Source organism: Fundulus heteroclitus, chromosome 9 (assembly GCF_011125445.2).
Source record: "Fundulus heteroclitus isolate FHET01 chromosome 9, MU-UCD_Fhet_4.1, whole genome shotgun sequence".
NCBI classification, from domain to species: Eukaryota; Metazoa; Chordata; class Actinopteri; order Cyprinodontiformes; family Fundulidae; genus Fundulus; species Fundulus heteroclitus.
In genome coordinates, this window is record NC_046369.1 from 34,147,381 (window position 1) to 34,174,087 (window position 26,707).

The window sequence follows — 26,707 nt, forward strand, 5'->3', positions numbered from 1 at the left end:
GGCGTGAAGGCGACTTATTTTGTTCTCTTTCAGAAAAAAATAAAAAGCCTGTGTAGTCTGGAGGAGGTCGCTTACAGAATCTAGAGGAACGTGAGGAGCAGACGGGGGAAAAAAAATCTGCTCATTAACCGGCCCGATCCGACGGACTGGAGGCCAAAAGGCCAAGTGTTAACAAGCGCCAGGGGAGAGCGTGATGAGCCTACTGGACAAGGATCAGAAAAAAATACATAAAACAGCAGGCATGGACTTTTTTTTTTTTTTTAGGATAATTAAGAATGCTGGGCAAAAAAAAAAAACTAAACTAAAAGAAAACAAGGAGACACCGTGCTTTTGCAAAGCTTTTATTAAAGAAGAAAAGAAATAAGAAATACTACATGATGGCCCCTTTTACAGTTTCAGAGACAGACGCTTTGCTTTGACAACAGGCTGGAAAAATTCACTCTGATCAATACATAAAACTCAGCTGCTGCGGCCGGAAACATCCGATCTGCTGGAAATACTAGACGGAAACTTTATTTAATTTGGTTAAAAAAACATAAATGAGTCAAAATCTCCGAGGGCCAACTTGATAGGAGACACACAGCAACAGTATAGTGATCGGCTGCTGCTCTGCTACAGACACTTTTACAGACAACAACAATCATAGAGCACAGATCTTTGCACTTGTGGGAGCATCTCTTTCAGAGGTCTCATGTCACACTGTAAACTATATGATGCTTCAAAGAAGTGAGATAATATAAAACATGGGGACACTTTGTAGAAAACTGGTTCTTAAAGACATCATTGACAGGCAGGAAGGATGTGGTTCATACTTGAAAACAGAGAAACTCACTCATTTTCATTTTAGGGGACGAGGGATAGTTGAGATATCAGTAAATGTTCCCTGACCTGTAGTGGTCAGAATGTGGCAGAGCAGTTTGTAGTAAAGTGGAAAAATGCCCACTTTGAGATGCACTCAGAAAAGTGACCCAGGGCCGCCGTCCACTTTCTGTCAACATTTTACTTCCACTTAACACGGATGTGGGTTAGGTTAGATAAAAAAAAAAAATTCTAGTAAACATTACCTAATTAATTGTTTGTTTTTAACCAAACAAACAGCTTTTCAAGTGTTAGCTGGAAATAAAATATTAACGTGGACAGCTGTCCTGGTTCACTATTTGGGGTGTGATTTCATCCATTTACAACAACTCAGGTTAAATATGTTTAATAATCAAGGCACATCAATCCTTTTTGTTAATGTTGTATAAATTTTTACATAATTTAGGGCGTTAACACATTTGTTATGGGAAAAAAACGAAAATGGATATCGATAGGCCCTCCGTAAAGCGCTGTATTTATGAATATTGGCAGTACAACAACGTTGTTATCGCTACACAATGTTATGTTGGAACATACCAAGAATTTTATATTAATAATTAATTAGCAATACTTTTTCAGAAATGTCAAAAGCCAAGAGGTTAACTGCATCCTTAGCGAACGTAGAGCGGACGGCCAAGTCGCAGCTGATTAGGCGGCTTGTTGGAGCCGGCTGCTTAAACCAGCGTAGCAACATAGGTGTTGTTCAGTAAGGGAACAGCAACAACCCTTGTGACTGTGTACACTTTCAGTATCTGCTAATGCAGGAGCTGTTTTCATTTGCTAATATCAGCTACCCCTCACCCAAACCCATAAACCACTGCCAAGAGGATTCCTACGCTATTCTGCAAACTCACTGAGATGTAACATCCATCTACCACCAATAAGGCAACCAGTTCTGATTAGAACTTCACAGAAGCACATCAAAATACCTGCAAATCTCCATTTGTTCTTTTGTTTGCTGCAGGTGACGGCTAATCATTTAAAGGCAGCTGCTAGCTTATTTTTGCTCCAGCGGTGGTTACATAAATAACAACAGCGTATACCAATTTATTTCATCTAACCTAAACATGTGTCTGTTAACCAAGAGAAGCACACTTTCTTCAGAGTTCCAGCAGTTTGAACTCAAAATAAAGGATATTTCTCTTGACTCTAGTCGGGTCTCTAAATTCTGCGACATGAAAACGACTAAATTGATTTTGCATAGATGTTCGGATTTTCTTTGTGACAAATAATTTAGTCACCCAAAGAACAAAAAAAACAACAACAAATTGATTGAGGAGTTCAGGTTTGCTAACCCTTCGGGGAAGCGGCCATTTCTTCCTTCCTGCCTGAGGTGCCTGATTCTGTCCGCCAGCCACCTTCTCACCCTGAAATCTGAATATGTCGCATGTCAACTCATGAGTTTGGGCTATTTTTAGGGAAAAGCCTCTGACAAATGTCATCGAAGCATTTAGGATTAGCTGAACACGTCCTCACTGAAACAGTTATTTACAAAGTGTTCCCATGGTAACAACATCGCCACAGTCTAATCACATCCTGATCTGCAGTAGCATGATGTGCATTGCAGATATTTGTTAATTCTCAGATTGTATTTGGAGCATAATTTGTCATTAGAACAGATAAAGTGAAAGAAACAATAAGGAGAGAAAAATAACATAATTGAAGTCTTTGTCTATAACTAAATCAGAAATTGGCTTTTACTGTCTTTACGTTCCCCTGTGTTTGCTGCTTAAAGGCACCCTGTCACGTCTTCTAGTCAAATGCTAAACATGGCGCTTCAGTGTTACTCATCAGAAGGATGGCTTCTTTAATTACTGATTTACAATCATTTCTGGGCAAAACCAACCACCCAAATCTTTGTGGGCGGAGCTTTTCCTTTCAGCGCGTGTTCCAGCAAACAGCCGTCAGCCAATGTATCAAGCTTCACACGGTACCTTGAACTCATAAATATTCAGGAGTCTAGTTGGAGCAATTAGGCGGAAGAGGAAGAAGAATCCGATCGTTCGCTTGGCGGATTACTTAAAAATAGATGAAAATACTTTCCAGGAAATCTGTCTTGGTCCCTTGTTCTCCCGTCAGCTTCAGACTAACACTACATAAAAGAGCTGAGTGTAAATACTGTCACACAGCGCAGCGACACACAGTACCAACATCAGAGTTTGGACCTAAGGGTTGCTATAAGGACACTTAAATTCCAATATGTACAAGTAAAATATTTCCTTTTTCATCATTTCATTTTTCTAAAGTGTCAATGCACCTAATGTTGAAAATTGCATAGGAGTGTATTCACTGTATCTCTTATAATTCTCTACAAATAAAGGGGGGGTGACATTAAACTCATTAAATAAGGCAGCATCAATCTGATGAGAAGTCGTGATTGTTCTGGTTTAGGCCACTTGGAGTTAATCTGCTGCATACAGCAGAAACACTGAGGAAAATAATGCGTCAAGAAGGCACCAAAAAAGCCAGCTGATGGGAGTTTTGCTCCTGACAGCGGAACTGATTGTTTGTGGTCCCAAGCAGCAGAAGGTAAACAGCACTTTAGTACACTTGCATATCAAACAAGGAAACAGGAAACGCTGAGGTCTAACGTTAGGTCTTTGGCGTCCGTTTATGTGGAAGTGGCGTTGGATTACGCTCGCCACTGTGTAATTTAATCCCCTGCTGGTCGGTGTTTCTGCACTACACTTTCAAAACAGGCCGGAAAAATAAAAAGCCGGCGCGTCAGCCGCACACACACACACACACACACACACAGACCTCACCTGCCGGGTGGACATGCTGCGTGTAACTGGGGAGGCAGACTGGTTTTCAGATCAGAAATGGGAAACCTGAGGGAGAAACATTCACGCAGCCTGACTGAGCGAAGCCCAGCTACAGACGGGGACTTTTAGTGTAACACTGGGTGATGCATCATTGGCTTTGTTACCCGATAGGCTGGGAGCGAATACGAAAGGCAGCCGCTCACTTCCTGTAATTAGAGGCTGGCTTTAAAGCGGAGTTCAATACCATAAAACGTCCCTGCAGTGATTGTACCGTGTCAGTGCTACATGTCAAAGGTGAACGCGTGATGTCGTTTCTCGTAACTTAAGGTGAACATAAATATAGAAGGATATAGGTTGTGTGTGTGTGTGTGTGAATGCCGAAGGTTGTGGGCTTCAGTGGATGGGTATAAAAGGCACGTAAGAAATAAGGAAAGAGTGCTTGCTGGGTAATCACAGTGGAGCTGAGCGGGCGGCAGGCCGCTCAGAGATCAGTGGTGGCCTTGGCGGTGAGCGCCTGGATGCGGCTGGTGTTACAGTTTTTGCAGAGGACGTGTCCATCCAGAGGGTAGCAGCCCTGGTTGTCTCCCTCAGAAAGCAGAGAGCCGCAGTCCTGCAGAAGACACGCAGAAAAATGAATCAGATCACTCAAAGCAGTCCTCTCCAGTGAGTTGTTTGCCACTTTTAATGTGATTTTATTCAGACAAAGAGGACAAAGCTTGGTGTGGCATACCACACGAGACATAATTTGTTTTTTACATTTATATTGCCAATAAATTCTGAATAGCATTCTTTTTTTCACTCCCATTTAAGTGTTCTACTGTTCTCTGTGTTAATCCTTCTCATAATATGCCCATAAAACACTCTGACTTTGTGGTTAAAGCTTGAGATGAAGTGAAAAACAGTGTGAATTACGGAAGAAGAACCAGGAATCGCGAATCTTTTTTTGTCATTATGTCACCATATTTCAATTGTTGTTGAGACGCTGGCTCAGAATTCACACGGATTCACACATAACGCACAAACAGGACATAATGTTCAAATATATGTATATCATTTAGAAGATGGCTGAATATGTGCAGCAGCTAAACTAATTTTCTAAAAATATGCCCGTGCAGATGAGGACTATGAAGACCTCCAAAGACGTTATGTCCTTCAGGGCTAATTAGGATGACGCAGAGTCAATGTGAAAATGCTAGCTTGTTAACGTCCGTAATTTGGCTCAAAAGCCTCCCACAGAGTCTCCAGCTGATCGTTGCTATGATAACCGGTTGCTTTTTGAACCTATTGGGTGCTTCCTGATTTTCTTCAGACCCCCGATTTGTCTACAGAAAAATAGCAGGTTGCTGAAAAGGCTACCAACGGCTGTTATGGAGCTGTGCTCCTAATGATCGTTAGTCATCGAGTTCACACAGCAGCGGCACCAAGCAGGCTACGGTGCTGAGTTCATGAACATCTTCCCTTTTCTTTAAAAGATCTTTACTATACCAGCTGATACATTTTTTGAAATGCATCACTGGATCCTAGGGCCATCTTTGATCTCTAGCTCCAGACGCTTGATACGAACTCCAGGACAGGTCTGTGAGAAGCTTGTGGGAGGATCTGAAAATGTTTGACCAGCATACAGCAAAGGCAAAGAAAGGAAGTTAGAAAAATCCTCCCTCCTTGTTCTGGCATTTAGTGATTATCTAACCCACCTTAAACAAGAGAAATGTAGTCTTATTTAATGTCAGCTGAGAACAAAACGCTTTTCCTTGTTTAATTTTTTCCTCAAACTATTCCAGAAAAAAAAGGTAAATAACTGCATATTTGTTAACATCAACCTTGATGGTAAGACTTCCAGCACAACCTTATGTATTCTTGGGATCACTTTTCGCTAGTTAAAGTGTAAACAGCATTTAAAGAGTGCACTAACTTGTCAGCCTGTTCAGTCTTCCTGCGGCTTTGTTGTCGTTAAGAGATTGGATTTTTAATTGGCCTTTCTCGGCATTCACTCTGCAGCACCTTGGCCTTTCCTGACGTTTCTTGACAACATTATGAGTAAAAGAAGTGTTCCCTGAAAAGGTCTGCCGATTTTATTACTGCCTTGTGAATCATGTTTTATCCTTGTCTATAAACAAAGCAGTTTCTGAGAACATTCAACCGTTTCAGAGAACATCTGAGCAGCTGAATTCGAAGAAAACTCATCACTTGGCCCCGCCAAGCGATAATGAGACGACCAGTAGGTGAGCCAGGTCAGAAGTCAATCACATTTTTTTTTGGATAAAAAGGCTATTCAAGCTTTTCTCCTGTTTTGCTTTCAGATTTTTAAATTTGCTGCTATTTCCTGATAAGCGGAGCATTCAAGCTGTGTCAAGGGCATGCATAACGCTGATTCCCAGATTGGTGTGAACTTTGTGGGGGAAATGAAGTTCAAGCACCATTTTTTACAACAAATCTAAATGAATCCTGAGAAATTAGCTTTAATTTTAAGTGCCTGATATTGATGAATCCTGACTGAAACTACCCCAGGACACCGAACCTACGCCTGAACCTATCATAACACTCCCACTCTCATGCATATATGAAGGAAATGGAGCCTCTTTACACATGTATGATTTAAACCCCTGGACTTTTCAGACCACATGAATTTTTCCTTGTGCTTTAGAGTCTATTTCTGAGAACTTTTCTATAACTCTTACCTATTTCTAAAAGGTTCTACAGCTGATTAGCTCCAGTATCCTGCAGCCGGAGATTTTTTTCTATCAACACTGAGTTCTGCCTGTTATTTTTCTCATTTCAATTCACCAGACGTGTGTTTACAGCTCACAACTGTTAACTGTGTTCTTTTCTTGACAGTTTTTCTAGCTTTAAATCCACTCACATACATCCTATTTCGAAGATTATGCTGGAGGAAGCTAAACTGAACTTTAGCAGCTACAAAAGTATCATGTAAGTTGTTGGGTTTACTTTCTACAAATAAATAATTTAATTGTTTACAGCGACGTTTCAGTGACCTGAGGATGCCGGTTGTTTGACGACGATGAGAAGCTTCCTGTACACACGTGGAGCTCAAATTAGAATATTATTGAAAAGTAGATTTTTCCTGTAATTCAAATTTAAAGGTGGACCGTTTGCATTTTTATCTATTACACACACGGTGACATTTTTAAAATCGGTTTATTTTGGTGATTATGGTTTACACTACAGCTAATGAAAGCCCAAAACCTGACATTCTAATTTTATGAGGTGCAAATGTAATATCAGCTGAACTTTTCCATTGGAAAGCTGTTCCCCCTATGCTTATAAATCCAGATAGCCTGATTTTATTTTAGCAAGTAAAGGAGGATAGAGTTGTCATTATATCCCTATTGTCTGTGACAAAAGCCCAAAGTCAATCTTTTTTCCACCACAAACAGTCCCATCCATCCACCCCTGGCTCCCTGGTGACAAAGTTCTTCTCTTGTTGAGCCTCTTCAGCTGAACTAATCTGCCTTGCTTTGCTTTGACCTTTCCATCTGCCAGCAGCACCATGTGCTCGCACCAGCACAGCTTTCTGACAATGTGATGAACTCCTTCTCCTTCAGCCGGGCACATACTGTCTCAGCGGCACTTATCAGCTAATCGCACTGCTTCCGACAGGCTGGTTACCATGTAAGTTCGTAAAAGTCGCCTGGGAGAGAGCGAAAGTTATTCCAGAGCGGAAAAGAGAGCGATGATTCACTCGCCTCCTTGAAAGGGCGACTCAGGGACGCGCTTGCATGTTCAGCCTGACAGCGTCATGCTGCGGATACCTGCCACTCTGCTACAGAAGCAAAAAAACAAAAAAAGATGCACAGAGGAAGGATGCCTACCTCGCAGCGGTAACACTTCACGTGGAAGTCACGATCCAGGGCCACAATACGGACCGTCTCCTCCTGGCCCGGTGCCGGCATTATGGGCTCATGGCACACACAGCAGCGTGGAGCAAACTTCCTGTGAGACACAGCAGAGACGAGATCAGAGCGGCAGCATGGGACGTTGCACAAACTGAAACTCAGTGATTCCTCCTGAGCTTTGTCACATTACAACCAAAAACTTTTTTATTGGGATATTACTTCCCAGACCGACACAATGTAGTGGCGGTGCATGGACTGGAAAGTAGAACTAATACATGACTCGCATATTTATTTTCAAATAAAAATCTGAAAAGTGTGGCGTGCTTTTGGATTGATTCTTGTTTACACTTATACCCGGTGCTGCCTTCAGAAGTCACATACTTAGTGACTAAAGGCCGTTCTTGGTATAAATCTTGGGGAATCAGGGGAAACTTGGTATAAAACATGGGTTAGGTTACAAAACAACATGTCAATGTCAGGATCCCCAGGGGTTTGAATACTTAGGTTTAGGTTCCTGGGGACCCAGCAGTTCTGTTTTGTGTTTTGCAGCCCTTCAGTATTGTTGATCATCTGTAGATTCTGGTTTTTGTAATTAGTTTGTTTTCTTCTCATTACGATTTAAGTGTGTTATTCCTGTTCATTAGATCTATATGTTCCTACCTGTCTTTAGTTTAGCAATGGGTGTATTTTACCACATCTGTTCATTCATCATGATTCTGTTAGGTTCTGTCTTCCTGCCATCCCAGCCATATTATTGCCCTCCTATTTACTGGACCTGTGTTAATTGCATCACCTGTCTTTCCCTTTGTTCTCCTCTCTATTTAGCCAGCCAGCCCACCTTCAGTCTTTGTCAGGTTATGCTACCCTGTTCTGATCTCTGTTCAGTCATGTTCCTGGTTCCTGTGTCACCTGCCTGTCTGTACGTTTTTTAATTAGCTTTTTTGTCAATAAACTCTAAACTCAGTATGTTGTAGAGGCCTTCAGCTGCTATTCCAGCTGCAAGTGGCTTTGGATCAGTCGCTGAGGTAAGCACACATGGCCTCTGGGATTTTTGCCCATTCCTTAAAGCAGAACTGCTCCAGCTCCTTCATGTTAGCTGGTTTTCACTTGTGAACAGTGATCTTCAAGTCTACCCGCAGATTCTCACCTGGGTTGAGATCTGGACGTTGACTCGGCCATTCCAGCACATTCAAATATTTCCCCTTAGCCACTTGTGAGTTGCTTTAGCAGTATTGTTGGAGATTTTTCCTTCTACCGTGACAAGGAAGCAGGTCAGAGTTTATGGGAGACGGATGGTGCTAAATACAAGGCAACCCAGGAAGTAAAAGAGACTTGAGACTGGGACCAGATTTTCTCCTTGCAGACGGACAAGAACTCTAAACATACAGGTAGATCTCAATCAATTAGAAAATGCATTCTGATAAGGCTTGTTTTTCAGATTGAAGACTTTAACATACAGATATTGAAGCATGCTTTTAATTGACATAACATTCAAATCTTAAATGTAGTGTTTTCATTAGCTTTATGCAGAAAATTATTATATTTCACACAAAAAAACATTTTGTGATTAATCTATATAATGTGTTTGATTTAGTGAATTGAGATACATGAACTTTTCAATGGTATTCTGATTTTTTGAGATGGAACCTGTACAGCCAGACCTACAATGAAATGTGCTACAATGTCCCAGTCAAAGCTCATATCTACTTCAAACAGGAAATCTGTGGCAAGACTTGGAAAACTGATGCTAACAGACGCTCTCCATCAACCCGACAGAGAAGGAGGTATTCAGAAATACATATCTCTGGATGTGTGGGACTTATCCCAAAAGACTTGTAGCTGTAATCACAATCAATGGTGCTTTTACTAAGTATTGACTCAGGCAGGCTGAAGACAAACACAACACAAACGATATTAACCTATTATAATTTTTTTCTACCTCACAATTCTGCCATAATTGTGTGTTAGTCTGCCATAAAATGCCAAGAGACACATTTGGGGTTTGTTATGTGACAAAAAGTGAAAAGGCTGAATTCAATGGTACCCAGATGAACTAATAACAGATTTGGCTCTTTTTGGAAATTACTTCATTTACAAGAGACAAACCCTCATACAATCATTAGCATATAATTTGTTTTCTTTTGCCTTAAATCAACAGCAAATGTACTCTTAAACTGTCTCATTCACCACCAATGAAACCATGTGGCTAAATGCCCACAAATCCAGTTTAGCTTTAAAAAGATGCCAAAGTCAGGAAAAAGATGCATTTACAGTACGCAACCAACGTTCAGAGCGCCACTGACAGATCAAGATTTCACATGAGTAACTCTGGAATTGCCTTTAAGGAGAAGAGGTTTTTCTAACAATAGGAATGAGGATGTGAAAAACAGGCAGAGATTGTAGGTCCTGTTCATTGACCAGAAGTCAGACCAACACTTCCTCTAATACACATTCTTATTCAGTATCTGAGTCGGGAAGTAAAGGCTGCGTGTGGCTCTGGGGGAACCACGGCTGTGCAGGATCAGCACGGGCTGGGGCTGGAAATTTCCTCGAAACAAAGGCTGCTGAGGTCACACGTGCCATGTGGAATCACACAGCGGGTCCGGAGCGGCCGTGCCTCTCTGCGCGCACGCACACACACACACACACACACACATGCACGCACACACACACGGACAAACACACACACACAGAGCAAGCCTGCAGTCTCCTTCGGTTTCCCTTGTGGTCACTGAGCAGAAAAACATTTCTGGTAAAATGAGGCTTACACAATCCCTGCTGTCTGGTACAATGACAGGAATGCACCATTAAATTCATGTCCACATCTCAGGATCACATGGCTTCTTCAAAATGTTGACAGTAATTCCCATCAAGGAAGTCTGAGATCCTGTATAGCCTGTATAGGCTTGAACGCTCCTACCGTTAACCCGCCAGCGCAGCGTGTTGAAGAGTGACGCTGGTTTTCTGTGTTTAACCAGTTGATGCTAAGAAAATAATCTGCAAACCCAACCCTGACGGTGTTTTTAAAATCACAGACAGAGCTACACTGACATTCAGCTGCACCTGTAGCTGCTCAATGTCCCGTTATCCTTCTCACTCCTTGGCTGTTGGCAGCCACCGGCAAAGTTTTCTCATCTAATACAGGAATCATTGTGCCAGTTTACCGGGGATGTTGCTGAAATTTCTCCAAACTTCTCCAAGCCCAATATACGCAACAAATATTCAACTGAGGTCGAAAGATTCATTGCTGGCTTTTCCTTCACATTTCACATGATGAGATAATGCAGGAAGCAGTGATTGCGTGGTTTTCCCGTCATGCCCAAGTATTACCAAACCTTATCCAGAGCTCATAGATGTATGGGAGAAGACAAAAGTTTAGTTTGAAAAGGACCTGCCTTGGTGCAGGTGTTATCCAGAGAGCTCTTCAGATCAAAGTCTGGGTAGTACACCTACAGTGCCAGCCTTATTTAGGAGAAACCCAGGTAAAAAGGAGGCAAAGTCTTGAAAGAAAATCAGCTTTTATTGCAGTTGCCGAATCGTTCACTGAACTATGAAAAACTATCTAGCCTTTAATTTCAGTATATTTGGTTGGAAAAAAAAAAGTTTTTCTTTAATAAAATCATTCTGTAAATCATTTTGTGTGATTGTGTAAAGGAAAATGTTTTACCTACAATGCCTTGATAAAGTATTCAAACTCCTTCAACCATTTGCCAGGTTTTAACCATAAACCATGTATTTTATGGGGATTTTACCCCAAGGGCAGCAACATCAATGAAGCGGACAGAAAATCACGCATTAATTAAATTTTTTTAATTTAGAAATTGAAAGCTGAAAAGTGTGGGGAGCATTTGTATTCAGCCCGCCCTGAGTCAGTACTTTGTAGAACCACCTTTCACTGCATTTACAGCGGGGTATGACTGTAGCAGCTTTGAACATCTGCCGCCTCAAATTATTGCCCATTCCTCTTTGCAAAACAGCTCAAGCTCAGTCATCGTTGCTTTTTAGCCCCAACCTGCCCTCTGGCCTGCCTACTGTGTTCCTTAGACTTTATTTGGGGGTATCAGAGTAAAGGGGGCTCAACAGAAATCAACAAAATGTGAAAAAGCTCAAGACGGCTGAACGCTTTTTCAAACTCCTGTATGTGGAGCAGTTTGGCTGCTTACTTGTGGAAGTCCTCGATGCAGTGGATGTGGTTGGAGGCATCCACGGTGAACGGGATCCCGTCCAGGCTGCGGTGACACACCACGCAGGTGAAGCAGTGAGGGTGGTAGGCCTTGCCCGTCGCCCGCAGGATGCGCTCCATGATTGGCTTTCTGCAGATGTTGCAGGTCTCCAGAGTGTTCTGAAAAACACAAACACAAGCGCACGATGACGCAACGAGAGTCTTTAAACGTTTAATGGATGGGTAACAGATTGGAGGCAGGTTTTAGTTAGCATCCTCTAATGTGGAACATATGATCTGAATCCAGCCACTCTGCTCCCTCTGCTTTTGCAACAGCTCCACGCCGGAGACCTTTGGCTGAGCTGTCCTTAAAAGCCTCTGACGCTGGAACACAAACGCAGTCATTCCTCAGCCGTCCTCTCCCTCACTCCATCCTGCCTTATGCAAGAGCGAGCACTGTAAATATTTCCAATTTGTGATGACTGCAGGTTTTCTGCAGCCAGGCGACTGGGCAGACAGCCCGCGGTGGGACGCGGCTGCCGCCCGCCCCTGACTTATCTGTGGCATCTCTCTTCTTAATATCTGCACAGAGAGGCCATTTGTTATTTCAATATTTCATAAATAACGGCTGGCTCTCTAAACGGCATCGCTGTTAAAGGGGGGGGAGGATATATCATGGGAGGGTGATCAATGTGTGGCCTGATGAGACTGTGTGTGAGCTGATGGGCCCCGCTGTGGCAGCCTCTCGCTCAGGCATTTCCTGGATCTCTGCAGCCCCCCCCCCCACCCTCCCCCCTCAGCTCCCCCGCCCTCTGTCTGTGCGCTTGGCTGGGCAAAAGAGTGCACGGTTCAGTGGTTCCCATTGGCCCCCGCTGTAGTAGCAAGCTGCCTCAGTGTTTCCAAACACAGCTCCGGGTGTGTAGCAACACTGCGCTGCGTCACGCGCTGCCTCCCAGATGCGCTGGCGGGGCCCTGCCGTTTAAAATGACACTTATGTGACCGCTCGGCCGAGGTAAAGCTCCCAGCCGTCCTCCCTGCTCAGGATGCGTCTCACACGCGCTGACATTTATAGTTTACATGCTAATGAGCGGGAAAAGCCGCCCCTCCTATCTCGCTAGAATGGGGGTCGTCCCGGCTGCAATGTAAACCAGCTACTGATATGAGCCTAGTAACATGATGGCGTGGCCCCAGAGGGGCTGAAGGAGGGCAAGGGGGGGGTGTGGGGGGGGGGGGGCTGATGTACGACCTGGGGCGGGAGAAGAAAGTGGTTTGAAAAACGTCCGTTTCTTCAAAGCACTCCTGGAGAGGCTGTATTTCATGAAAAGCAATGTGTGCAGACAACCCCCCACCCCCCCTCCACCCCCCGCCCCCCTCCTCTTCCTCTGCCTCCAAGATGGTAATAGAAATAAACATTATTCCCAGGGCAACATTTGTGTGTAAACAATGTCCATATTGCAATCCTGAGCGATCCTGGAAGTGGAATAAAGCCTTTAATGAGCTCGCTGCTCCGAACCCTTGAGGTTTGCCTCACGCACGCATAGAATCAGAGACGGGGGGTGGGGTGTGGGGGGTACGGGGGGGGGGGGTATTTACAACCTGAGAATGTGAGTAGGATACCAGGGCCAAGCAGCATTAAACCATCCTCAACTCGTCTGTCTGCATTCCTACTTCCTTATTCTCATCTGGCCTTCATGTGGGAATACCTTGCCCTTGTTTAGCTTAACTAGAGCATATGATTTCATAGCACACAGATCCTCCGGGCCACTGTAATGAGTTCGCTACTAAAAAGACAAAAAAAATTTCCTCTCGTTTCCTCTGATGGTAAGATTCTATGACCTCAATTCGCTCGTTCTGCTCGGCTCCTGTTTTCCTGGCTCCCGCTCGTGACTCCTCTTGTTTTGGGTTAGGTAACGTTTATTTGCTCTGTTACACAAACCCGGGCTCTGATGTCAAACCGGAGGAACGTGCACGTGCTCCCAGTCCTTTGGCTGGGCTCCACTTCCACTCACGGTCTGAGTGCCTCTGCATAAATCAGTCCGGCCCCCGTCGTTCACACGGCCCGGCCCCTCCGCAGTCTGCCACTAGAGGGCTGTATACGTCTGCACATGTCCGCATGCCGCTTTCCCCCTCCGCTGCATGTGATATACTCAAGCATATGTATTCTCTTCTTAACCCCCCCCACCCCCCTCAATCCCTTCCACCTCTCTCTCTCTCCTTCATACATTTGTGTAAGTGTTTGCCCAGAAGGCTAAACAAATGTCTAGGCAGATGAGGTAAAGTGAATTTAGGTCAGACAGCCTCCTGCTGAACCACGGGGTGAGTGAGGTGCGTTAAAGTCAAACGTGGCCCCCTTTTTTTTTCTTGATTTAATCCGTTTCTCTTTTGCTCACAAACTCCAAAAGTGTCGACACAGTCCGGCTCGGGTTCTCGCTATCGAGCTGCAGGTTCTGGGACAGAGTTTGACCCGGCCGTCTGTTAAAGCGAGGCACGCGGTCAGAAGGAAGCGTTTAAAATGGCTGAGGAATCCCCGGTGTTTTAAAGCTAAACTACACAGATGTAGCAAAGAAACAAGTAGTCACACTCCGACTGATTGTTTCTAAAGAGCCATTAATCTTATTTGTTTTTACTTAAGATCAGTACTTGCAGTTTATATAAAGAGATGTTTTCAAATATTGATTTCATTTATTAAGAGCAAAGGCTGTCTCAGCCACCATGGCCTTATGTGTAAAAGTCATCGCCACCCTTGCTAAATCATGATTAAACCGTAATTAATCTTTTATTTTTGGTAATTAATAAATTACACCCAGGCCTGTGGAATCATGAAGCCTGGGTAGAACCCGTTTAGCAACATGAAGTAGGTTCAAAGAATTTAAACGATCTAAAGACATTCAAGGTTAGCTGAGAAATAATTATATTTATAACTAGGAGTCTGGAAAGGGTTACAAAGCCACTGAACTACAGTGAGAGCCGTTATCCATGAGGCAAAAACACGGAAGAGTGAAAAACCTTCCCAGGAGTGGCTGAGTTACTCTAAGAGTGCATCTGCAACTCATCCTGCAGGTCACATGTTGGCATGTTACACCAGGTGTGAAACTAACATTTCAGAAACATTGCCATTTTCTGTGGAACCATAAACTTAGAATCCAAATACACTTGCTGGCAATGATGTAAAGCACACCAGCAGCTCCATCACTGATTGGCTAGAAATAAAAGAATAGAAAATACAAGTTTTGCTAATAGAGTGGCCAAAATTTCCCCAAAGTGATATAAAAACTATGTGTCAGGTTAATAGTTTATGTTCTCAACACGGAGCGTGGATGGTTTGGATTTTTCCCATTAATCAATAAAATTATTTCAAAATATATATATTTTTTATTTAGTCAGGATATCTGTTATGTTTGCTGAAATTATTTTTTTCTTATTTATGTCTAGTATTCCTTATGAGACATGGTAGAATTTGCTACTATGTTACCATGGTAGAATAAAACGATCAAGATCAAGAAAATTCCTGATATATCATTCAGTTTTCACATGTCTGAGAAGTAGAGTTGAATTAATCAGTAATCCCAGGGTTAAAAAAGAAAAGCTGAAAATGTGATTGAATCTTCAAACAAGCGAACCTTTGATGATTTTACAAAGATACACTTAAATGGAGGTTAGGAATAAGAGGACGGATATTTTCTCGCTCGGCGGAAACGCAACAGAGGAATCAGAAATGTGTGCTGGTAAAAGCCAGGCCTGAACCAGCGATGTCTTCCAGCATGTTTGGAGCAGAAAAAGTAAACACTTGGGAATGTGACGGAGCATATTGCTGAGATTAAGCTGCTCGCAGTCTCTGCCAACACTATCAACACAGATTTTACACCTATCTGTTCCTTTTTTTTCCCCACACGGCCAAGTCGGGCTGACAGGAGGCAGGCCGGAGTGAAGCGAGACCGCACGCAATTTAAGGGCTGGCACACTGAACTCGGAGTTGTCCAAAATCTGACTCTCTCTGAGAATGTGTGTGTGTGTGTGTGTGTGTGTGTGTGTGTGTGTGTGTGTGTGTGTGTGTGTGTCCTGCCCTCTCACATTGTGACAGTCACGCCAGGCCAGGCCGTGTGAATTAACTACACCATAGTAAAGGCAGCTCAATATAATCTAACAAAGGACTGATGAAAGATGGAGCGCTGCTGTTTGGCTGTCTTTGGAGTGAACAACAGATACTGATTCCTTGGTGAACTATGAGTCAAAACACCAACCCTCTTACTTCCTGAGGGAAGGTGTCTCCTGATCTAACTAACCCTGACAAGCGGCTTCTCCTCCCTTTTACTGCTTAATGTGGACCAATCAAGCGGGCCAAGAATGAATCCTTTCACCAAAAAACCATCATGGGCTAAATACAGAGCAAGGAAGCTTGGAACATGACAGGTAGTTTCATTAACCTGTCAGGCCTCGTGAAGGAAGAGAAGCAGGAGAAATAAAGACAATGCTGCAAACCAGAAACAACAGCAACAGGGAAACAAGGTCATTATTTGAGAAAAACAACAAGGTTCCTTTAAAAAGGGACACATCAGCATAATTAATCATCATCTTAAAGAAGACCTACTCCACGAGAGCGTCTGATTCTTGATAAAATGAAGAACATTATGGACAACCCTGGACATCAAACAACAGCAGAATGTCTTCAGTCCTCCAGACCCGCTGTGAGACAGAACGCTACAGGAGATCCTTCCCACCTGCAGCCATCAGCATCTACAACAACTCTGTGACGAGAGACCTGCATAATTCGACTTACAACAACATGTATTTTCCCTTTGGGATTAATATCGTATTTCTGAATTGAATTGAACATTAACCTGCACTGCAAACCACCAACATCAGCAGGGGACTTTAGCTGTTGCAGATTTAAACCTAATTCTATGAAAGCCTTTCAGAAATCAATTCAATTCACCTTCTTTTTACAGCGATGCAAATCTTTTTATCTGACGACACTTTTAAAATGCAATTCCACCGCAACGTGCTTTCCTCTGCAGTGTTTTTTTCTTTCTTCTGCAATGTTTTTTCATGTACAGCACTTACCAGTGTACCTAATTATAAAGACATACATCATCAGATCACTTAAATACTACAACTAGCTACACAGTCGAGCACTTGTTTGAAAATCAATCAAACAAATCAAATCAATTGAATTTTATTTGTAGAACACTTCTCATACAGTCAGGTATGCCTTAAAGTGCTTTGAGGCATACCTGACTAACCTCGCTTTATTGCACTAATCTGTAATATAAGATTCATAAAACAGTTTAAAATATCAATTCTAAATAGGTTTTTCTTTTTTTAAATTGCTTAAATAAACTATTTTACAGTAACCGCTACCTCACACACACACTATGATGTCAACATTTCTTCTCATATAAATATTTACAGAAGCTCAAGGCAAGATGGCAAGAAAGACATATTTTAAAAGCTGTTAATTATAAAGAAATCGGAATTAGATAAAATTGGTCTCAGGGGATTGGCTAACACTAGCTAAAATGTTGCTGCAAAATCACTGGAATAAGTGGAAAAAAAACCTTTAGCAACTTTCACAGTATTTTAACATTATTTTGATCTGTTGAGACATGAATTACTCATATGAATATTCTTTTATCTAATATGCTTATCTAACATGTTTTCATCCAAATACTTTGTCATTGAAATAATAGAATCCATAGTTTTGCTTACTTTTAATTACAGTAGATGGCTTTGAATAAGCCTAGCTCTGTCCTCCAGTAGAGAACTAAGCAGCACTGAGGAAATATTTTCTTTTTGCATGCCTTTAAGTATTTGAAGTAAATGCATTTTTCAGAAGCAGACCTGAGTAAATAGTCTCTAAGTTTCAAAGATTAATGATGCTTCTGAGACTGAACTTTAGTTTCCCAACAAAAACTGCTTCTAATTGAAAGAAGCAGCTTGTGAGATATTTTGCTTAAGCTCCTTAAAATGCAGCAACTGGACGGAGGTTTTGGGAGCTGCCTTTAGTCAGTTCACGGGTGTTTTATTGCTCTCTGAAGCCAAATCACACAGGTAATGGCCGGGGGGAAATGCCAGAAATTCGTTTAGGTTGAGGGAAGCTTAGCTGGACTCAAACCTCCACACATTTGTGGAAGGATAGCGGAAGCGCCGACGTTTCCTGATCTGCGGTCTGCTCAGGCCCTGGAGGTGGAGAAGTTTAGGAGCGCATTGTCTCCCCTGAGAGCCCTGACCTGTTTCACATCCACAGCCTCTGGCATGTGGCCTAAACTGTTACATGTCCTATTGCTGTCCAATGGTTCTGACACCATCCATCCGTCTGTGATGTGTCTGAGCATCAGGACCACTGTTGCGATGGTATGAAGACACACAAACAGGACGCGACACCTTTACAAAGTCCTATCTTTTATGAGTGTGTTATGTAAATCACCAAGTCCAACCTTCTTCCCCGCTGCCCGTAACCGAGGTGTACATGTTGTTTTGTTGACGTGTGGGTGTGAGTGAGCATGTCATGCAGTGCAAAGTGATTCGACTAATGGTTTGCTAACTCAGAGGCTCAGTGACCTTAAAACCCATCAGCTGTGGAAGCCACAGACGGAGGCTTTGTGACACGCCGCTCAGTCCGGACCAGCGGTCCCAGGTTTTGCTGTCTCTGACCTGGAATGGCCGTGCTGTCCCTCCGACTATGGGCCTGGCGTGCTGGGCTCACTGTGCCGGTGTGAGAAATTCACACCGTTTCATGGATGACTAGTGCGTGCAGGAATGGGGTTGCATCCTGCCAGAGCCTCCTAGTTAAAGAACCCAGCTGGAATCATCTGAGGAGCCCCGGCCAAGTGAGATCCTTTTCTTCGCCTTTAAGTTCTTTCACAGGAGTCCAGACAAACTAATCTAACAGCACATGTCTGGTGAGATTTACATTCTGCTCTGCTGCGTGCTTCACTTGTTCACTCATATATCTTATTTTAGCTGCGTGATAGCATCTAACTGGATGCAACGTGGAGAGACAGGGCTGACATGCAGCTCATGACTTGCTCAGGCCTTTCTTCAAAATAAAAAAGGTGGCAGCAGGGCCCCCCAGATCTTTCTCTCTCTCTCTTTCTCTTACTCTGAGCCAGCCTGCCTGTCTTCCTTAAATTCAGCTCCACAGCAGAATGCGACCCCTCTGGACTTTGGGCAATGTCTCCTGCTCTGGTTACAGAGAGAAACTGACAAAGACTGCGGCAGTAGCGCGCTCATGCCATGAGTTAGAGTGACATTGTGGTGGGTCAGCAGTGGGTCACGGGGATCTTTCTCTCCTGCTCGCTCCTGTCGAGGGCGCTGGGGGTGTTGGACCAACAAAAACGCATTAGGAGGTGAACGGAAGACGAGCCTTTACATAAATCTGCTCACATCCTTTGTGATTCGCAGGTAACTCCGTGTTTGCAAACATCAAATCGCACACGCTTCTAAACGTGAAACGAGAGGAAAACGTGCGCGGCCAGCACTCCTCCGTGGAGGCTGGAGCCGAAGACTTGTTTTACCCGTGTTAAGTGAAACTACTGGGATGTCAAATCTGCACAACCTGTTTCACTTTTATCCAGATATAACTAACAATATAGCACATTTATTGGTTTGCTTCATTTTACTGCACAGCAAGTTGATATCATGTATATTTGCACCAATCCAACCAGCTCTTCCTCTCTTCCTAAAAACATGTAAATACACCTATTTACCAAAAATACTCTATTTTGCTTTTTTTTATATATTTATACTTAAAATTGAGAATTCATTGAGAGCAAAGTGGAACCAAAGTCAATTTCCTCATTTGTCTCCGCAAACTTGGCAATTAACGCTTGTTCTGATTTAGTTTACTTTCAGAGGTTTAAATGTGTATTACCTGATACAATAATATATATATATATATATATATATATATATATATATATATATATATATATATATATATATATATATATATATATATAATTCCAGTAAATTTGTATAAACTACATAAAAATATTTTACATTCCAATTATATATTAGGTTTTTAACTTTAATCAAAGCTTTTTTTTTTTTTTATCTCTGAAAGAGTCAGTCAGAGGAATGCATCCTTCTGGTGTCTGTGAGAATGTGCCGCATCAATTATTGATTTATAAAAAAAAGCCACTCCAGGATCCTTCCAGTCACATCTTCCTAAGATCTGTAAAATGGTTTCTCAGGTGAGAAAGTTTAGTTCTCCGTTAAAGAAAAAAAAAACATATTTTCTCTCTCTAAAGACATCTTCAGTTGCTGTGGTCGTGGAAAAAGACAGGAAAGCAGCGACTTGACTCAAACGTGGGTCTAATTTGCTTCCCCCTACTGAACTTCAGGGATAAGTTTGCTTCGGCCTGTTTTTAATGCCGTCTGCTTTGTGAGTCTGGTACAGAAATTAAGCAAATGGAGTAAAACAGCTGCTGAAAAAGAAAAAAAAAGAAGAAAAAAAAGTGGAAATTACGGTCATTTTTTGCATACAAACAGCCCTGGTGTTTCTTTCTCACTTGCCTGTTATAGATAGGACAGCTGCATTTCCTGTAGCACGGGTCAGTAATAAAAAGTAACGACTTGCTTGACTTCTGTGGGCTCACACCCACCGTACGGCGCAAATTATACACGCACATAATTGTCTTGGCAAGTCTGGAGACACACCAAGGTGTGAAATCCTATTCGTGCAAGTGCTATCTAATTGGCCCTCTCCTTTGAGGAATTAGACCGAGTTAATCACGTCTGAATATACAGAACTCAATTAGAACTCACCGAGCTAATGCAGACAGCCATGAATATTTGATGACAAAGTCAGCAGAAAGCAGCACCTCTGAGCGCCTGCCAATACAAGCGGTGTGGGTGCACACCTGCCGCGGCCACCATCCCTGTGGCTCCGCCGCGGCGATCACACAGAGGGCCCTGAACGCAGCGCGCCGACTGATATTTCCTGGATCTGACTACCTGGATATCCATCACTGAGAAGTGACAGGTGTGTGGGTGGTGTGCAGTCATTTCTGATTAGAACCATGCAGCTACAACGGTACAGACGCCCCCCCCCCCCCCCCCCCTTGTTTTCTTTGGATTCTAGTGGAGTTCTGTTGTTTTCTGCTGGACCCATTGTTTCCCATGTCCTCTTTGTCAATGACAGCATCAGCTTGGGGGGAGTTCTTGGGGATATCTCATTGTTAGTTTGGAGAGTCAGTTGTCCTGAGCTGTGGAGGACATCCATCACCAGGGGCCCCGATACAGCTGGCACCCTGACTGTGGCCCCCGGGTCCCCTGTGGAACTCGTCTTTGATACATGGATCATTTGATGATGTTGCCCTCGTTTGCGCTCAGTTTTTAAACTGACTTTCCCCCACCTTGCTAAGAGATGAACACAACAACACCAGCGCAGGCACGCAATCCCACTCTGAGCGCACTTTTCCACTGAATACTCATATTGCGACTAATGCACTTTTGACAAAAAAGTTGTTTTCAACTATATTTCACGCTTTGACATCGGCAGTTCTAGAGTGAAACATTCTGCAGCAATCAGATATTTGAAATATTTACAAATGCTGACTAAATTTACTGTTGACTGTTGTGTAAAAATGGTTCAACATTTTATGCGTCATAGAAATTGTTTTTTTTTCCCCTTTCTTGATCGTCCTGCATTTAACTAGATATGTCTCTCCATTGACTCTGAGCCGCTTGCTTGTCTCTGCTACAGAAAAGCATCCCCACCAGCAAGTTTCAATGAGCTGATGCGTTCAGGGGCGATGTGCAGTCTCTGCAGGCTGAAAAGTTCAGCTTTGATCTCATCTGAGCAGAGCATCTTCTTGCACATGTTTGATTCCATAAAGACCAGACTTTTGGAATCCATGGCTAATAGTTGCAATAGATTGTTCTACCATAGCTGTGGCCCTCTGTAGCTACCACAGAGTTACAATGGAGCTCTTTACTGCTTCTCTGATTAATGCTTCCTCTGCCTTGCTGGTCGGTTTAGGTGGACGACCATGTCTTGGTACATTATCTATTGATAAAGAAGCTGGTTTGAACAGTGCTCTGGGAGATGAGATTTTGGCAGGTAACCTAACCCCTGCTTTAAACATCCACACCACCCTCTCTCTTGACCTGTCTCCTGTATTTCTTGGTCTTCATTAGGCTGTTTGTTCTCTAACAAACCTCTGAGATAACAGGATTAGTCTTGTTATTAATCAGGTTGCTCCTCCAGGCAATTTGCTGCCCTGAATTTTATTTAGGGGTATCAAAGTAAAGGGGGGTAAATATAAACTTATGGAACATTTTCATATTTTTCTTTCTAAATAAAAGAAGAAGAAAAAAAAGGAAAACCTAATTGTGGTTCTTTTTGAAGGCCAAAGATATAAAATCCTTAAATCCATAAAATGCATTGAAATCTGTGATCGTACAATCTTGACAATATTGCATTCTGATTATGAATTCATCTTGGGATTAATTATATTTAGTCACGCTGAAATACTGATTTGGTCAAACCCAGTATATCTGCATTTACCTCAGTGGCAGAGAGCTATTCACAGCTCTATTTATTTCCATCTGAAATGAAGGGATGTGGTTATCTGACAGAGTCAGACTAGGCAGCAGCAACAGTTAGCAGGACTGGCCCCAGATTAGACCCGCTGTGTTGTCTGGCTGTCTGCGGTGCTGCGGAAAGAGCCGGGAAATACAAGTGGCTTCAGGACCAGTTCCCAGTTTGTCTTTTCATTTAATGAGCATTCTATAAAAGCAGGCCCAGTTGGGACTCGTCGAACTTTTGATTGTATTTTTACACTAATAATTAAGGCTTTGTTGCTCTGAAGAACAGCGACGATGATCCAAATCAACAGGCAGAACACTAGAGAGGTGAGGAAGCGTGTTGGCTGGAGCAGATGGCAGTCAGCATGAGGAGTAAAGGACGACATGCAGTTAGCTGGAGTGTAGAGGAGGATACGGTGGGAAACGTGCACATGATCTGAAGTTTGTTCTCATACAAGGAGCAATTTAAAAAAACAAGAGCTGTGGCACCGGAGCTCTGAATGTACATCTTACCAATTAACACATACTGCATATTTTTACCCAATTCTTACATGGATAAAAAAAAAACATGACCTATTGACTGTGTTGTTCTCCTAAACACTAACGAACACCAATTCCTTCCCCACTAATTTGAATCTAAAGCTGCAGTCATTGTTTTCTGGCTTGCCGTGTATGTACGTTTTGTAAAAAACGCGTGTTACGTAGGTCTAAATGTGAGTAAATGAAGGTGATTTTGTGGAACATGAACTAGAGTGTGTTGCATAGTTTATTCATTGTATACTGGCAGCAGGTGGAGGCGGGTGGAGGATTCACAGAGTTCTGTTGAGCCATGACCGGGTACGGGCCTTCTCAGTCACATCCCCTTTTTGTTTCTTTTACTCATATTACTAGATCAACTGAACATGTTTGAAATACACTTGAGTTTTCTGTGAAGGCCCCAGCAAGGCGAAATAACTATTAGCTGAATTATAAATGCAATAACTGCGCCTTACCTGTCTTCCTGGGTAAGTTTACAATCCACAAGGGTAGCATGAGATTAGTTAGCGTTATTGTTGGGTCACTGCTATGATGTTTCAGTAACAGTTCCATCTATACTGCAGCAGCAGTGCACATGCGGAGTTTATATGTAAGAACTGTGGTGCTCATATAGTGGATTTTTTTTACTTACAGAATCAGTGACAGACTCGTTTCTCTTGTGATCGAATTAGGAATACTACAGTGTTGAATGTGTAGGAAGGTCATTTATTATCTTATTATATTATATCTGACTTATTCAGGTATGAATAATAGTGGTCTGCCACAGGATGTTGGTGTGTACCAGCCTTTGGAAGGTTGTCCTGAATGGGCAAAGTGTCAGATTCACCTGTAGACGACATCGGCATGGGTCCAGGAAGACTAAATGTGACGCAAGTTCTGATCTATCCTTTTGAGTTTTCATGTTCTGCCTGTTACGGCCATAGGAACAAGCTGGACTTTGAAATACTGCCAGCTTTTGAGATCTCAGAGTTAAGGTAAGGGCTTATTTTGTCAAAGGAAAGCACATGCGCTGCTGTTTACAGACGCGAATACCGTCTGCTTTATGGTGCCAGCTGTTAATACAACCTCAACTATAAATCATTTGGTCTGTTTTAGACTAGCAAAACGGCAACCGGTCTCTCCCTCGTGGTGGGACGTTGTATATAAACAACTCGTGGCAGAAATGCTAAAAAAAATTATTTGGAATACTGTTAGTTAAACAGAAAAATATCTATCTGCTCCAATCAGTAACTGCAGGTTCAAGCTTTAGCAAAAGCTGTGATTGTAAAAATGGCAGCAAATCTCCGATTGGCCCATCTGCAGCACTTACCTTGAAATTGAATTGAAAGTTGTTGCAGAGTTACTGGGGTTGAGGCAGATACACACGCTCTTTCTTTCCCCTAATAAAAACGAAGGGTCCGTTTGGATATGAGTTTCTACTCTAATGCACAGAGTGTTGTAGGTTCCTCTCACTGAATAATCTTTGAACATGCAGGCCCAGTCAGAGTGCACGAAACGAACAGACCAGACAGATTTGGTTCAGTTGTGTTAAAGGGAAGAAAAACAAAAACAAAACATGAATGGACAGTGGGAAAATTCTGACTTTCCAAGACATTCAAACTGCAGGGGTTAAAAGCTCATCAGCCAATCGCGCTTCCTGATGACTACTAGTTCAGGGTGCTGGTCTTTTACAACAGCAGGATGGAAAAATCTTCCTGCGAGAGGCCAATAGGAGCAAAGCTAATTTATTTTTAATAACACAAGATAATGAGCTTTATTACATTCATGGCGTCCATGACCTTGGTGGTCGCAAAAATCCTGTCAAAGGAGGCCGAAACAGATAAAGTGCTTTGTGTTGGCACATCTTTTCATTAGTTTTCTTTCAGAGTGAAGTTCAGCTTTTGATGTCACCTCACTTCTTTACGTTTAAACCTGCTGCCCTCCAGCGAGTCTAATTCTGAGCATGAGATTCAACAGGAATGCGCAGTGTGACGCTAAGTCAAACAGAACAAAGCGCATTGTCTGCACCACTGTTGCTGCTCATCACAAAATCAGAAATAAAGGGTTGCTAAAGAGCGCTTTGAAAAGAAATGGGCTCAGAACTCAGCAACACTTGGCGGTGGAAATATGGTATTTAAGTAACGCACCGCTGTGGTAACGAGGCAGATATGATCCAGAGAACAGTAGGCATGGTAACCTGCCTAAGTAATTAACCTCGGTGACACTGAATCCCACTGCTGAACCTCTTCAAAGACCAAAGGAGCTATCAGATATGTGACGGGTCCCAGTTGCTCTCAGCTCTGTTAACTAATGTGCTCCCATGGTTAGAGGCACGGTTCCTAAAGTGAAAGCACAAAGAAAATTACCCTTCCTTTCCAAGACTGCACTTTTAAATAGATGCTTTAACTCTTATAATCCCCCTGATTGCGAGCATTTTGGCTTTTGAAATAAAGGTGCGGGGGCTGCAAGAAAACAGAACACTCATATTCTCCACTGGTTTTAGGTGTAAAGTGAGATTGAGTCTTAGATTTAGACCCACCGGCCATTTTATTGGGTACACCTATTAAGGGTAGAACACCCTTTTGCCTTCACTACTGCCATCATTCTTTTTTACTATGGATTGAAGAAGATTTCAGTAACATTCCTCTGAGAACTGGGTCCACATGGACATAATGGCCTCTCCCTGATTTGTGACAGATTTGTTAGCTGAACATCCATGGTGAGAATTTTGTATTCCACCGCATACTAAAGGTGGTCTATTGCATCGGCATCAAGAGACTGAGGGCCACCGAGATTGTGAATTACAGCACAGCCATAAAATAAACCTGTCCAGGTCCTTGCCTGCTGTTGGGTTTTATAGTGTGGTTGGTCCGGTCCAAGTTTCCTTTCTCTTATTTTTCCTCCAGCAAAACCTCAAAAAAATTTCAATTTTCTAAGTAAATGGCCAAATGTTCTTTTTTCGCACCACTCTCTCGTTTTGGTTATCTACCTCTTGTTTGCATTAATATGTTTGATTGACATTAATCTGACTGGATGAACAATGACTTATAAAAGTGCTGATAGGCAGAGAGTGCAGGGAGCTGCTCTCTGAGGACAATCTCTAAGTAAGCAATGAGGCACCAGAGTGAGGCCACCTGAAAGCCAAAAGTTTAAAATCATAAATGCGCACGGATCTGTCTGGTGTCCTACACCATTAAAAGTATCATTTATTTCAATAAATAAACCCAAATAAAGCCTAAATGGAATGGGAATGCTGAGAAATCAAAGAGATGTGATAATTACTTTTTATTTTATAATTCTTGTCAACTGTGTCGTCCCTTTTTCCTGTAGCTACTGTTGCCTCTATTTCATCTCAAACCTGTCTGCCCGTCATCCCATGGCCTCTGATGTAAACAAGGCGTTTTCATCCACGCAGCTGCCGCTCACTGGATGTTTTAATTTTTTCAGAACAATCTCTATAAATCTAAGAGATGGTTATGCATGAAACGCTCAGTAAATCAGCAGATTCTGAAATACTCAAACCAGCCCGTCTGTTCCCAACCACCAAGCCACTTTCAAAACCACTTAAATCCCCTCTCTTCCTCATTCTAATGCTCGCTTTAAATTTCAGGAAGTCATCTTCACCACGTCTAGATGCCTGAATGAACTGAGCTGTTGCCGGGAAAACACCATGAATACATTAGATATGTACAAAGTTCCTTTCTGGTGGGTTAGCGTTACTGTAGTGACAGCGGACAGACATTACAACTGTGGGAGGGAACCCCAGCACAAAACCTTTCTTTTTTATGCAACAAGGTCAGGGCCAAGAGCTACTATTAACTCCATACCAGACCTGGAGGGTCAGTAGAAAATAAACGGAACTGAAACTCTTCTTTAGCGAATTCTTGATATGTTGATTTTTTAAAAATAGATGTATATTTTAAATCTCCTAAGACCATGATTGTCAAACTGAGATAATTTTATACCATTTGAGGTACTCAAATTGAAATTTTGACACTTTTTACAAGTATTAAGTTGATGAA

General features: G+C 42.6%; 1 protein-coding gene across 1 annotated transcript in view; it reads right to left on the reverse strand.

Annotated features, from left to right (window-relative positions):
• Positions 1–325: 325 nt before the first annotated feature.
• Positions 326–26,707, reverse strand: part of lpp (LIM domain containing preferred translocation partner in lipoma) — a 194,263-nt gene continuing 167,881 nt past the window's right edge. The window contains exons 10-12 of the mRNA XM_012861169.3: positions 11,641–11,819; positions 7,454–7,574; positions 326–4,233 (exon numbers count right to left, since the gene is read on the reverse strand). Coding sequence (XP_012716623.2) covers positions 4,105–4,233; positions 7,454–7,574; positions 11,641–11,819 — 429 coding nt within the window. The 3' untranslated portion in view covers positions 326–4,104. The remainder of the gene's footprint in view (positions 4,234–7,453; positions 7,575–11,640; positions 11,820–26,707) is intronic.